This window comes from Diabrotica undecimpunctata, chromosome 4 (assembly GCF_040954645.1).
Source record: "Diabrotica undecimpunctata isolate CICGRU chromosome 4, icDiaUnde3, whole genome shotgun sequence".
Taxonomy (NCBI): Eukaryota; Metazoa; Arthropoda; class Insecta; order Coleoptera; family Chrysomelidae; genus Diabrotica; species Diabrotica undecimpunctata.
Window position 1 is genome coordinate 63,414,742 of NC_092806.1, and position 15,880 is coordinate 63,430,621.

General features: G+C 34.2%; 2 protein-coding genes across 3 annotated transcripts in view; one reads left to right on the forward strand and one right to left on the reverse strand.

The window, feature by feature from the left end:
• Positions 1 to 12,738, forward strand: part of LOC140439590 (myosin light chain alkali-like) — a 45,716-nt gene extending 32,978 nt beyond the window's left edge. Inside the window, exon 6 of the mRNA XM_072529605.1 lies at positions 73 to 12,738. Coding sequence (XP_072385706.1) covers positions 73 to 128 — 56 coding nt within the window. The 3' untranslated portion in view covers positions 129 to 12,738. The remainder of the gene's footprint in view (positions 1 to 72) is intronic.
• Positions 12,485 to 15,880, reverse strand: part of Mlc1 (Myosin light chain alkali) — a 30,712-nt gene continuing 27,316 nt past the window's right edge. The window contains exons 6-7 of one of the 2 annotated variants that reach the window (XM_072529606.1): positions 14,981 to 15,034; positions 12,485 to 12,730 (exon numbers count right to left, since the gene is read on the reverse strand). In XM_072529606.1, coding sequence (XP_072385707.1) covers positions 15,009 to 15,034 — 26 coding nt within the window. In that variant the 3' untranslated portion in view covers positions 12,485 to 12,730; positions 14,981 to 15,008. The remainder of the gene's footprint in view (positions 12,731 to 14,980; positions 15,035 to 15,880) is intronic. The other variant, XM_072529607.1, reaches the window with a different exon arrangement.

Sequence of the window (15,880 nt, forward strand, 5' to 3'; positions counted from 1 at the left end):
TAATTGCTTTAATATAAAGTGTAGTTTATATTGTTTTTTTTTTCATTAATTACATTAGTCTTTTTGTTTTAGCTTTCCTCAGAAGGATGTGCGAGTTGGACCCACCATTGAAACCCAAGAAAAAATAAAGAAACAAATAAGTTTTCCTATCTATATATCTGTACGTTTCCGCTTGTATTATATGCTTACATCTAAAAACTCTAAACTATTATGTATTATATGCTTACACCTAAATAAACTCTGAACTTTCGCAAATAATCACTAATTGTTGTGTTTATTTCTGCTTTATTCTAATCTTTTTACTCTAACTCCTTTAGAATTTTCAAAATAGATAAGATATTTTTAGTTTTTATAAATATAATTTAGCAATACGTAAAAGCTAAGATATCCAACGAAATTAATTATTATATATGATAACATACTTAATTTCTTTGGACTCAAGTTAGATGAATTCCGGATCAATATTGAGTATCTATTGATTTGATGGAATATATCAACTTCATCATACAGCCTGAGGCGTCCATTGCTGAACATAGGCCTTAGTTATCTCCAGTGCTCCCGATCTTGCGTTTTGTAAATGCAGTGCATCGTAACCTTGTTTACATTTTTCGCCCACTGACTTGGATGTCTTTCCCTCCTTCGAACCCTGGGATGGTGCTTCTAATTATAGACGAAGAAGAAATACCAATGGGTTACCAAAGTATAGGTACAAGAAGGGTTGCATATTGTTACCGGCATTATTTAACATATACTCTGAAAAAATCTTTAGAGAGGCCTTGGACGAATCAGAAAATGGGATTGCTGTAAATGGCCAACTTATAAACAATATTAGATATGCAGACGATACAGTGTTGCTGGTAGATAGTGCGCAGGGGCTCCAAAGGATGATGGATAACGTTGTAGAAGCATGTAACAAATACGGCTTAAAACTTAATTGCAAGAAGACAAAAATAATAATCATTAGCAAGAACACCAACATAAACGCATTAAAAAACAAAGAAAAATCAAAGAAAAAAGGACAAAATAAATACTTACGAGCAGAAAAACAGAAATATTACGAAAGAACAGATGTTCATAAACTCTGCAACTCATAGGATACTCTGTAACGTCAGATAAAGAAAAAAATCCAAATAGTGAAATACTTTTACAGCATACAATATAGAAAACATACAATACAATATAGAAAACTAACGATGACGTAATAAATATGTCAATAGTTTTCAATCACGACTCAAAAGAACTTAAGTTATGAGAAATTAAAATGGTATTTAGCGAAATAAAAAACAACAAAGCCCCAGGAGAAGATGTCAATCATTTAAAGTATTAAATAAAGGGGAAAACGATATTTACGCTATCGAGGTCATATTTAATAGATATCTAGAAATTAAAAGAATCCTAACGTCATGGAACAATGTCATCATTGTAAGAAAGCATAAGAAGGACGATCCTACAGATCTTAAAAATTACTTTTCGATCAGTCTTCTTTCTCAGGTGTACAACTTATTCATAAAGATTTTTAAATACCCTTTGAAAAAAAGTCTCATATACATGCAAAGTCAGGAAGATATAAATAAAAATACCGTACATGAACCATAATACCAGGAAGCAGATATTGTAAAATATATTAAGATTGGACGTCTGAGGTGTCAGGGCATGTAATGCGGATAAAATAAAATGACCCAGCTAGAAAAACTCTCCTTATAGACCCGTTGGTATCTGATACATTCGATGAAGACATGAGAAATATGCGAATAAGTGCTTTGTAGAGGAAGGCGTTGGATAGGGACGACTGGAGAGAGATTCTTTTGGAAGCTAGAACCCACAGGGTTATTAGCCAAAATGCTAGTTTAATAAATTTTGTCACTCGATAAGCGAAACACGATTTTGTGGTTTAAAATCTATATTTTGGTTGTCCCACAATATTTTTTACACTAATATTCATGAAGCTAAATCCTTTTAATCCAGTCTAAAATGATTTAAATGTCGCAGTTGAATGTTTTTTGCTTAAATGTTAGAAAATTTGATTCTCATTTTACATACAGCTTTTTTAAACCCAAAAGTTAGGCTCACACTACATAAAGAAAGCCCTAGAACAGCTACTAAATCTTTCCCGGTTAATAGTCGGTTTTCCAAAAGCCATATCACTTACTCTTACTATAATTGCTGCACTTTTTAGATCGCACTCTTCAACGTTTGTGTAACCAAGTTTAAATTCACTAACCTATTTTCTGCTGCTCCAGTTGAGGGGTCGTTGTACTCTTTTAAAAATCATTTATGAATTTTTTTTGGTTGCTACATTTTTCAAAAATAAATGTTGTATCATTTTATGATATTCAATTGTTTCCATTGTGAAAAAATATACTGTTGCAAGTTATCAATATACGAATGAGCTGTTCTATCTTCTTCTTTGAACAGCTCTTAACTGTCTACTCCTGGACGTAAGCCTACAATAGAAGTGTACGTCCTGTGGACCCACACTTCTCTTGTATGTAATCTATGTATCTATTGTCTGATGCGTTTAGTCCACCTCGTATCATCTTGTTTGGCAACATATCCTACCCAAGACCACTTTAATAAAGCCGATTGTAAAGGGTGTTTTTTTAGAGGTATCTCTTCTTAAAGTGCCTATCCGTTCCGGATGTTGGCGATCATCACGGCTATCTTTACTTTGTTTATTGCAGCGCGGAACAGTTCAGTGGTAGTCGTGTTATACCACTTTCGTGAATTTTGAAGCCAGGAAATGCGTCTTCTTCCCGGTCCTCTCTTACCATTTACTTTACCTTGGAGAATCAGCTGGAGAAGGCCGTAACGTTCTTGATTTCTCATTACATGTCCTAGATATTCCAACTTTTTAGTTTTGACGGTCATGAGAATTTCACATTCTTTCCTCATTCTACGCAGGATCTCCACATTAGTAACTCTGTCAACCCAGGATATACGTAAGATGCGCCTATAACACCACATTTAGAGGTATAGAACTTTGAAATGGAATAAAACAAAGACGATTTTGTAAATTGACATGAAATTGACTTTATTTAAGAGATAATCTTTTTGCATTATAATTTATATATAATTTCTCGCATATAACTGCCACGGCTGGCGTAGTATAATCTAGAGGTCCAATTTTCGATTACTTTTTCCAACATTTGTGGACGTATATCGGCAATAACGCGGCAAATGTTGTTCTCCAAGTAGTCAATCCTTTCAGGCTTATCATCGTCGACTAGCGACTTATATCCCCACAAAAAATAGTCTGACGGTGTTAAATCGCACGATCTTGGAGGCCAATTCACGAGTCCGAAACGTGAAACTATGCGGTTACCAAATGTTTCTTTTAAACATTTCATTTCTCTCATGGTTGTTCAAAGGAGAAATAAAAATGTCAGTAATCATGACTTCATAGCTGTCACCATTGACTGTAACGTTCTGGCCAGCATCGTTTTTAAAGAAGTACGAATCTGTGATTCTACCAGCCCACAAAGCACACCAAACAGTCAGTTTTTTGGATGTATTGGTGTCTTATTATACATATGAGCAGTATCTTCACTCCAAACGCGACAGTTTTGTTAGTTGACATAGCAATTCAATTAAAAGTGAGATTAATCGCTAAACAAAATTCGCTTATGAAAATCAGAATCAACGGAAATCTAGTTTTAGGCCCATTCACAGAATTTATGACTTGCTAGGTGATCGTGTAGCTTCAAGATATTTCCACAAAATCTTCCATTAAGTGGATGGACACATATTCATCTGCTATGCACATGGCGGATATACTGATTCGGGTTTTCCTCTATGCTACGCTCTACATCAGCAACAACTTCTTCTGTAAGCACTGAACGATGTCTCTGTGGATGCGTTTTATCATTTAGAATAAATGTAGTGCGAAAACATTCCATGGCTAATCGAATTAATTGATCTGATGGACGATTAGATTGACAATAAAATGGACTTAGTGCGTGATATGTATTTCGAACAGAACCACAATTTTCAAAATAAATTTATATTTCTATACCTTTAAAAAAACACCCTTTAGGGGATGTAACCCTACTTTTGTTCTTCTACGTATTTCTTCATTGCAGGCACGATCTCTTAAAGTTATTCCCAGCATGAGTCGGATTTATGGGAATATTATTTTCCTTGCGGATAATTCTGCACGCTGCGTGCTGCGTAACTCTCATTTTGTTACCGGCTTTTATAGTTAATGTAATTGTCCCTCCTCCTCAGTCCTAATCCCTTTTGGGATGTGGTGACATCATCATGCCTTTACAGTTTTTGCACGATTTCTCTCCATCCCTCTCTGTCCTGGTCTAGTTGTTCGGCTTCATGTAACCCTTGGTTAATTAGTATTTTTGTTTGATCTACCCAACGGCTTGGAGATCTTCCCCAGGTCTCTTTCCTTCAACTCTACCCTTGACTATCAATTTTTCCATCGTACCTGTTCTTCTAGCAATGTGTCCAAAATACTGCAAATATCTCTGTTGTATTTGTTTAAGCAACCTATCCTTTACTTTTAGTTGTTCTAATATCGATACGTTAGTGCGATGATCAATCCAGGATATTCTCAACATGCGGCGGTATACCCACATTTCAAAAGCGTCCAGTTTATTTATATCCGCTTTCTTTAGGGTCCACGTTTCGGATGCATATATCGCTATGGCAAAATAAGCGCCCTTACCAGCCTTAGTTTTGTGTGTATTGTTATGCTAGAATTTTTCCAAATTGCTACCAGTTTCATCATAGCTGTTCTAGCAATAGTCAACCTTCTACGTATCTCTCTGTCACACCCTCCGTCATTCGTTATTAGGGACCCCAGGTATATGAAACTATTTACTACTTCAAAGCCCCCAATTTCTTTAATGTGTTGAAGATTATTCCGAGCTCTGTCTACTATTATGGTCTTTGTCTTACTTCTATGTAGCTGTAGTCCATATGTTTAGCTTTTTTTCTTCAGACGTCTCATTATGTCTTCCATTTCTGCTTGATTTGCCGCGACTATTAAAGTGTCTTTTGCATCATGTGTTCGCTGTAGATATTAAACAGAGTTGGCGAGATTATGCATCCCTGCCTGACACCTGCCTCTGTTCTCAAATGATCGGAATCGGAATTGTCTCTAGACCGTATGTAATCACTGAAAGGATGCAAGAATTGAAAATTTTTGGCCTTCAGGTTTATGGGAATATTATTTTTTTTGAGGATAATTCTGTTTGCCAAGGACAGCCGATATTATGCGGATTTTTCGGTCTACTTCCGCGTGTTAGTTTCCTCTGCTGAAGTTTATTAGATAACTCAAGTAAATATATTTTCCCACTTTTTCTATCACTTCCCCTCCCACAAGTACAAATACTGGTAATGTCTCCGAAGTAAGAATCGCAAGACAGATATCCAGGTAAAGCTGATCAATATTTATACCGTTTTGCTCCCAGTTGGTGATCATACGTAGGATAGACTGGGTACGGTTGTAACAATTTTCCTTTAGTGCTTCATAGCACAGCTATTATAGCTGTAAGCAACGATCAAAGTCTTTGATGTGAAGTAATATTCATTTGTCTTTAAATTAATGTCAAAACCAATAGTTCAAGTAAAATAGTTTGGAGGGAATATGTCATTTAAATAAGTGTGTGCGATTGTTACAACCGATCCTATATCAGGGTCGGTTGTAACACGAATAGGGGACAGTTGTAACATTCAAAAATATTACATAAATCACTCATTATAAAATCAGTTTTATTATTTTTAATCAGATTTATTAATCAAAAATACCAAACAAAATCAAAATCAAATTATTAATAAAAATTATCAAACAAAAGCTGAGTTTAAACAAATTATATTTTTCTGTATTGAATCAGACTCATCACAGTTGTGGCATATATAATATCTACTCCCATCAGTACAGGCCACGTGAGACTATTTTTTGCAGCTACCTTGGCACTGAATCCAACTGTCTCCAGATCGACACGCTGAATAGGTCTCTAAGCAAATAAGACAATAATATTGTTCTTCTGATGATGATTCTGATGGTGTATTAATCTTCATTTTCTTCGCTTTTCCTTTCCCTTTATTTTTGATTACCTTTCCAGTAGATAATTCGAGTACTGTTTTTTTGTTTGTCCATTTTTCAACCGTTTTTGTCGCTCTTCATACTCCTTTCTAGCAGCTTCCTTTTCTGGAGTATCTGTAAAGATAGCAGACTTTTTGGTTTTTCCACCTCTGTTTTCTAGTTTTCTAGGTGGAGATTTAGGGTAAGGTCGTAAAGTCTTAGGCGAGAACACAGACTGCTTGCTTGTAGACGGTTCTGATGGCTGACACAAAACAGCATCACGAGGAGAGATGTCTGATTCCAGATTCATTGTACCAGCTTGCCATTCTTGGCTAGGCTCTAGAGATGTTTGTCTCGGCGGTGTTTTTGTTGCTTCGAGCTCAGCTATTTCAATTGGTGTAAGCATTTGATAGTCAATGAATGTTTCCTTTTTAGGATTGGCTGGGCGTACTATGATACTTGAATCACTGTTAATAAATCACTGCGATGCAGCATCTTTAGTTGAATCTCTATTTTCGGGCTGAGTTGGGCTTACTGCGCTGAATGAAGGTGGATCCTCATTCAATAATGAAGGTGGTAGTGACTCGTCATCAGAAGCAAGTCTAATGTTATGTTGATTAAAAATGCCCACCTCTTCGGTAGCGTTTGGATTAGGCCTGTCTGTCGCGAAGGATGGCGCAAAATCAATGTATTGAAACAAATCGCGGTTGATTGGGAAGATCCCTGTCTTTCGAAACCCCGCCTGGATATTCACCTGAGTGAGAGCAAGTAGCATTGCGATAGTTATAATACCCGGTATGTCGTAAATAGTCATGACTGTTCCTGGATGATTTCGCATTCAGGCATCACAGGTAGTATTAATGGCTTCTTTGAAAGTCCCATAAACGGATCTATCTAAGGGCTGTAGCTTGTGAGAGCAGTGGGGCGGAAATGACAGTAATACTATTCCATTATTTTTGCAAAAATCTAAGGAGTTAATATGTATATGGGACGAATGATTGTCTAGCACCAATAATATCTTATGCGACAAAGAGGCATTCGTATGTTTTTGAAAATATTTAAGAAATATAATGAGTTATTCTTCTTGCATCCACTTTGATGGATTACCGGCACCGATTGAGGAAACACGAACATAGGTGGAATGCCTAATGCGTTAGCTGCAAATGCTAGTGTGACCAAAGTCCTCGTTCAGCAGAAATAATTGCGCCCACCTGCCTTGTGCCACGTCTTGCAATAACTCTGTCAGGCTTCTGTACTGTAGTAATGCCGGTTTCGTCGACATTATATATATCCTGAGGTTCAAAGTGATCGCGATCCATAACAGTCTGAAGATTATCATAAAACATATTGACATTATATCGGTTGAAACTTGTCGCCCGAGACAGGCTTGTGGCTTGAGCAGCGCGGATAGATAGTTCGGAATTTTTCTTCATGAATGAACGAAACCATTCTTCTCTAGCCATTTTATTCTCCAGCCAAGTGGAAGGAGCGTTTAGATTATATTTTACGGTAAGTTTCAAGGCCAACTTTCTTACCTCTTTTGTGGAGAGACCAAAATATATATCCGCACAACGAATGAGATACTTCGCTAATTGCCGTTCTTGGTCTTCGTTAAAAACTCTGTTATGAGCCACATATCCCATTTTAATATATTCCAGCTGTCCCTGGTCTTGCATCTCTCGTTCGCTTGTATCTCAAAAGAGAAACATAATTAACTCCGTACTTATCTGTTGCTCTTCTTAAAGAAGCACCTAATTTAATTTCATCGTAAGCGTTCTTGTACAATAATATGTCGTTTTCACCTCTCGAGGTCTTCCTTATACGTTGCCTAGGCATCTGTAATACAAAAATAGTGTTTATAAAATTACAGTAATGTTAAAATTACTGTTACAACCGTCCCCACCCTCTCATTTTGATAATAAGACTGTCGCAAGCACGAAGTAGCATAACCTATACAAAAACATATAAGCTTATTATAATCTCTAAACTGCGACGATTTCATAAGCATATTTTGAAATACGAAGGTTATTATAACAGAAAGAAATTCGTCAACAATAGTTACTTTTGGTTGACAATATACACAATAGGTCTCACTGTAACTGTAATTACCGCGCGAAAGGTGATGCATCACTGAGAATCGTGTCAGGCCACGTTGTCTACGTATCCCTTCCCTTGTGTCCCTCACCTACCGTACACAGCTTCGATAATATTCGAGTTGTTACAACCGTACCCAGGCTCCTACCCAAACAGTATGATGAACACAATCAACAAAACGTGTATCTTTTTCGATTACCCCTTCCATTACGATATTTTGTCTATATTATCCATCTTGATTATATATTATCTTGATTACTGCAGATCTGATGTATTCGATCGTAATCGTTTGGCATTCTGTGTCCTTAACGGTGTTCTGTCGTTCATCTGCAAAAATTACTTCCGTATATCTCTTCTAATATTGTCTAGTCTTTCTTCTACATATAGTAAAATCTAGTAAATCTTTTAGTTGTTTGCTTTACTATCAGTCAATCAGTCTTTTAGGCTTGTACAAGCTTGTACAGCCAATTTTCGCACATTGTTCTGTTAGCCGTACATTATTAGATATTCTAATTGTTTTGTTGGTATCTTTGTCTATACTTATGTACGATGTTACGTCCCGATCTTTGAACTTTCGCTCTTGTATCATTATCTCTTCAATTTGGTTTGTCATCCATGACTTTTTATTCATTATTTCTCATTTAACAAATTTCTCTTCTAGGTATTATGTCGTCTTATATCGTATTTTTTATTTACACTATGTCTTCTTCTTATTATGGTTCCCTATCCAATTAGTGAATGTTGGCGACAATTCTGGCATACTCCTCTCGGTCTTGTGTGGCTTTAAAGAGTGCATGGGCAGCGAGGTTTGTTTAATCCCTTATGTTTTTAAGCCATAAGTATTTCTTTCTTCCGATGCCCCGTTTTCCTTCTATCTTCCCTTCCATAATAAGCTTTAAGAACTGGTACTTGGAATTTCGAAATATATGTCACGTATACACTAGGTCATATATTCTAATATAAGTTTTATTCTACCGATCAGTGGGTTATGGTCTGATGTGATGTTGGCTACTGGAAATGTTTTGAGGGATATTATGGAATAACAGAATCTTTTATTAATTATAATGTAATCACGATATTAGTTGTTTTTCTTTTGTATTCGTGGCGTATCTCTGAGATAATAATATCGATGGTGTTTTTTGCAGAATCGGATGATTAATATTAAATGTTTTGTCAAATTCAGTTTATTCTTTTTTTATTCATTCTTGTGGAATTTTACAAATTAATTGGACTTTTTTGTTGATAATTTTAGTCTTTTATCAACAGCACAGTAATTTTTTCAACTTACAGTGAAGTGAGAAAAAATTAGTGTAAAATGGTAATATTTAAAAAGTATTTTTATAAAAAGTTTCGATTTTTCAAACGGATTCAAATTTTAAAATGCTTTCGGCCAACTATTGGCTGGTACCTGTCCTAGGATATAGATGTAGTCCTCGTTTCGAGTAAGGTGCAGTATGTTACCTTAATCATTTAACATCGACCTTATGTTGCTTAAATTTTAATTTTTAGTACATTTAATATGCAATCTAAAGGTTATTACGCCTTTCAAAGTAGCTAGTTTAATTGTTAACGATATAATATTCACTGATGGTAGTTCGAGAAGACCAAAAATTTTAATGCGTTTGGGAAATACCATTTTAGACTAGCAGTTTTTCACTGCACTGTAAGTTCATTTTAGATTATTATACTTCTTCTTCTTTGGGTGCCGTGTCCGTATTCAGACGTTGGCCGTCATCATGTTTACAATTTCCTGCAACCTTTCTCTGTCAGCTGCTGCGCGAAATAATTCTTCTACTGTGGAACTACACCATTGTCTAATATTACGCAGCCATGAAAGTTTCTTTCGACCAATCCATCTCTGTCCTTCCACTTTTCCTTGTATTATAAGGCGAAGTAGATGGTATTTAGGTCCTCTAATTATATGGCCGAAGTAATCTGTTTTTCTCCTTTTTATGGTGTTTATGAGCAGACGTTCTGAATTGATCATTTGAAGAACATCTTCATTGGAAGTGTGCGAAACTCACGATATCTTTAGGATTCGTCTATAGCACCACAATTCGAATGCTTCTAACTTGTTTAGCCTTGTGGTTTTTAACGTCCATGTCTCACAACCATACAATAGGATGGACCACACATAACATTTCAGGACCTTCTTACGAATATTCATCGACAGGTTTCTGTTGCATAAAACTGGTTTCCAGGTCATAAAAGCCTTACGTGATATTTCGAACCTGGTTATTATCTCTTATCAGAGTCACAATTTACATTTAACCAGCTGCCAAGGTATTTGAAATGATTTACCCTTTCGATCTCCTCTCCATTAAGAGAAATCAGACCTTGATCTATATTGATCTTTCCAACTGCCATCCACTTTGTCTTTGAAATGTTGATTTTTAGGCCTCTCCGATAACTTGCTTCACTGACTAGATTTAGTAATGTTTGGAGATCTTGTAAATTTTGTGCAAGAATGGCTGTATCGTCAGCGTATCTAATATTGTTGATTACTTCTCCACCTAGTCTTACTCCCTCTTGTCTGTCATCCAAAGCCTCCCTAAAGATTTCTTCAGAGTACAGATTAAAAAGAGTGGGTGACAAAACACAACCCTGCCGTACTCAAAGTTTGATGGATATTTTTTCAGTCGGACTGTCTTCAATTTGAATAGAGGCTACTTGATTTTAATATAAGTATTTCAGCAGTATTATATCATAGTGGTCAAGTTCTGCTGCCCGTAGGCAATCGAAAAGTGTATCGTGTTGTACTCTGTCGAACGCCTTCTTGAAGTCGATGAAACAAACATAAACATTCTTTCGGAATTCACAACTTTTTTTAATAGAACGCGCCTACAGAATAGTGCCTCTCTAGTTCCTAGACCGTTTCTAAATCCAAATTGCTTATTACCCATCCTACTTTCGCATAGAAGGAATACTTGGTTTTGTATAATTCGTAAGAGTATCTTGACTCATCAAACTGATTAGTCTAAATTGCATTTGGTGGGCCTGCTTTTCTTTGGTAATGTTATAAACAGTGACTCTAACCAATCATCTGGTATTTTTCCTTCGTTGTAAATTTTATTGAAGAAAGTGGTTAAGCAGGCAATGCTTTCCTCATCCAAAAGTTTAAGTAGCTTAGCAGAGATTTGATCTGGTCCAGGTGCTTTATTGTTTTTGGCTTGCTGTATTGCCTTTTTGACTCCCGAATTCAGTATACTGGGACCTCTGTCTAACTGGTTGTCACAGGCAGTATTTGGAGCATTTTCTCTAGAAGTATCGTCAAAAAGGTCAGTGATGTATCTCTCCCATTCTTTGCACTGTTGTTCGTGATCACAAATTTTTCCGTCCGTGCTTTTAAGTATGTGAGCATTTTTCTGTTTTCTAATTCCGGCAGTATATTTAAGTTTCTTGTGGAGGTTGAAACTGTCATGCTCTTTTTGGAGGTCTTCTATTTCTTTACATAAATTCTCAAGCCAGGATTCTTTGGCTTGCTTAATTTTTCTTTTTATGCGTTTATTGATTTCACGGTATTCGATAATATTTCTATTTTTGTGTTGCCGTCGAACTTCCATCAGGACTAGAATTTCTTGTGTCATCCACTCATTTTTTGCCAACATGGTAGGTGTTTTCAAAGACTCTTGTACGTTCTCTAAAATCGAGTTTTGAATATCATACCAGCATTCGTTAATGGTTCTGTTTTCGTTTGGTATATTTGATATTCTGTGTATTTTACTATTTATCTGCTGTGATATATGTTCGCGCGTTTGAGGGTTTGTCAGGGGGTCGAGATATATCTTACAAGGCTTAGTTGGCTTTGATAATTTCTTTAATTTAATTTGTATTTTGGAGCAGAGTCAATTGTGATTTGAGTTTATGTCAGCGCCGGGGTAAGTTTTTACATCTTTAATATTGTTTCAAAATCGGTGGTTTATTAGGATGTAGTCTATTTGGTTCCGTACTATTCTGCCTTGATGTTCATCTTGAGGGGATTTCCACGTGTAGAGACGCCTTTCTGGAAGTTGAAACCAGGTATTTGTAATGGCAAAGTCATTTTCTTGGCAGAATTCTATTAGACGTTCACCTCTTTGATTTCTCTCTCCCAAACCAAACTTTTATTATTATACTAGGTTATACTATTCCCAAAACAATCACTTGATTTAGTGATTGTTTTGGGATTGTGATCTTGATAGTGATTAGAAAGCTACAACAAATTTAGTTTAGGGTAGATTTTAGAAACTATTTTCAGTAACCTTTTTTTGTGATACTCAATATGCGCATATGAACAAAACTATACAAAAATAGGAAATAAAACAAAACTAATATATTTTTTTGGAAAATTATGTACATAATTATATATCAAAGTACACTGTGAACTTACCATTTATTAATGACAATATTAAGTAACAATAAAGGACAGTTTTTATAATTTTAAATAAATATAATAAAATAATTTAAAAATAAATACATTGTATTTCAGCGTATTTGAAATGTGGTTGGTAAAGGCAGTGCCTATGAATGTTGGTGGTAGTACACACTCCTGTTTGACTTCTGGTGTTCAATTTCTGTTGTTCGAAAAGCCATTTCAATTTGACAGCACTTCTCAGGTGACTGTAAATGTAAAAAAAACATTAAATATGAATACGAGTACAATAAAATTAAATAATATAGTATATTTTGTAGCCTAATTGTGTAAAATTATTTCAATTCTAATTCATGCCAAAAGAAGATTTTGAGTATATAGCGCTAACTGCTGGCAGTGATGGTCTGGCGAACTATGAAACCACTAGTCTAGAATCCACACCAAACAGTGACTTTTTTCGAATGTACTGGGCTCTCATGGATCTGATATTGACTGGTATGGTCTCAAATTAGACAATTCTGTTTTTTGACGTACCCATTTATCCAAAAATAGATTTCATCACTAAAGATAATTTTTCTAAAAAAATTATTGTTAGTCTTCAAATACTCCAGACACAAATCAGCTAATACACGTCATTGTCTGTGGTCGTTTACGTTTAGATCCGTTAGAGAATATAGAATAATCCGTTGAATTTTGTATGGATGCAGGCCCAAGTCACGACGCAAAATTCGCAAAGTTGTTGTCTGTGAAAGATTAAGATCTGATTGCCTTGGATTTTCCTATATACTGTTATTGGACAGCGGCGATGTTTTCGACAGCTCTTGCGTTTTGTACATACATTTGTGAGACCCAATTCGGGAACAATTTTGAACTTCCTTTATTATTTTAATTTAAATAGTGTCTGGCAATATTATTCAATAGTTGATATTTCCGAATTTGTGAAAAATTTGATACCATCATCGTAACATAATTATCATATTTAAAATTATATAGTGTACATAAAAAGTAAAGATAATGTGTAAAGATAATATACAAGACAAAAAACAATATGACGGTTCGTTAAAATTTATGTGTCCACCAAAAAATAATGAAGAAAACTTTTTTGAAGAAAAAAGATAATAACGGTTTTAAAAACCAGCAACTTTTGGTAAATATATTCACAACTATAAAGATGATTAAAGCCAAGAGTATATAAAGTCATTTGTAGTACATTCTCAAAAGTATACATATATCAGAGATTTTTGCTCTTTTTTATGTGAATCATCTTCCATACGCATCTTTTGTTGAAGTTTTGATCTTTTTCCAAAATCTAGACATTTTCAAATTCAAAAGAATGGCTATTTTCTAGAGAATGCTTGACTAAGGCTGTTGTTTTTAATTTGTTGCTTTGTACACTATGTTTGTGTGCAATAACCCTTCTATGCATATATTGTTACGTTGGCACAATATATGTTAAATTGCAGTCTTAACAATTATTTTAATAAATAACATCCGACTGATGATCTTTTACAGGGTTTAAATTTTAAAAAAATTATTAATAGTTTTCGTAATTTGTTCAGAGAAGCCATTAATGTAGGGTAAGGATGTATAATATGTAGTTTGTTTGATTTAGCAGCATTAGTATTATTATTGTTAGGTATGTTTTGGGTTTGTTTTAGATTGGTTTAGGAAGTAGATTGATTTCTGATTATGCAACTTCTTTTTTAAATTAGATGGTTGTAAAATTCTGGTAGATAATTATTTTTTCCAAGATATCTTTAACTTTTTTCAGACTTTCGGAATGGTATTGTGGGCTAAATAGCTTAATTGCTTTGTTAGCAATCACTACAATTGCGTTTATATATATATATATATATATATATATATATATATATATATATATATATATATATATATATATATATATTTACTAAATAAACTTGGGCATTCTTTTGTAGATCAGTTAGAAGGTATTGGTGGGATGAGAGAAATAAAGTAATAAGGAAAAGAATATATATATATATATATATATATATATATATATATATATATATATATATATATATATATATATATATATATATATATATATATATATTGTATAAAATATTGTATATTGCGTGTTAAAAAAAAACATTGTTATTTCATTAAAATTTTTTGGCATTATTGAATTGAACTTTTTTATTACCTAAAAACATTAAGACTATATTGACATATCCATTGTTACACAAGAAATTAAAAAATAGTGATCCAGATGTAAAACTAGAATCACAATTTAAAACTCACAGATAAAGCATTTTAATTTTAGTCCTTTAAGAAGTTAGCGAAGCTAAAAATGTTATCTGCAACACATTTATACAATTTATCACAGATTTATTACCTGTTTGTATTTTGACAAAAAAATATTAAAAACATCAAGTAAAAACCAGAAAAATGCATTTAAAGCTGCCTAAGCCAAATTCCATCGAATGCATAGCTATCAAGTTGGCGAGCGAAGCTAGACAATAATAACTACTTACTTAAAAATAAAAAAAAGTAAAATACATCTTACGCCATCAGTTTTTTGAGGAATGCTGTAAAGTGCCAAAAAAAATGTATGATTAAAATTCAAGCTTTTATCTACTTAAAAAGTAAAAATGTTTATAAAAAATTATAAAATCTTACTATGGACTAATATCTCAGATTTTATTAAAAATCGGGAAAATTCTCGAACACATTGATTTCTACATTATCCATATCTATTCTACAGTATAGTGCATCATTATCTTTTAAAAAAATTAGTTCTATGGAAAAATATAGTCTAAATGAAAATGATTACAAAATATTAAGGACTGGTAGTAGAAACCTTTATTAACAGATTTATTAATACACTCTGAAGATAATACGTAATTTTGTTAAATAACATACTGTTATAGAAGTAAAACAAGAAGACAGGGTTTGTCTGCCTTATCCTTTAAGGATATTTGCGAGCATCATTGCCCATTTTACCTGTATGCGGTAGTTCTTAACGGTTATATTATTGTAGTTTCACTCCACTGCTTTAAATTATTTAACCAGGATGTGCGTCGTCTTTAATGTCCTCTTTTTCCTTCCACTTTCCCTTATGTTTTTTTAATTCCAATGCACTCCATTACTGGAGATTTGCAGTCACTACGTCAGTCAAAATGTTCTCTTTTCTGCGCCAGTCTTAGTAATTGTTGAACGTTTCCTTGTATAACCGATCGCATCAACTCATATCTTTCATTTCTTAGTGTGTGACAAAAGTAGCTTATGTTTCCTACCTTTTTGAATTAATTTTTCTTTGAATTCCTTTACATTTAATTAAAGGCGAAATATCACGGTTTAACTGAATTAAATGGAGTTGAAACAACAGCAATGGTGTTTACATTGTATCTGGAAAGTGAGCTGTTCAACACATA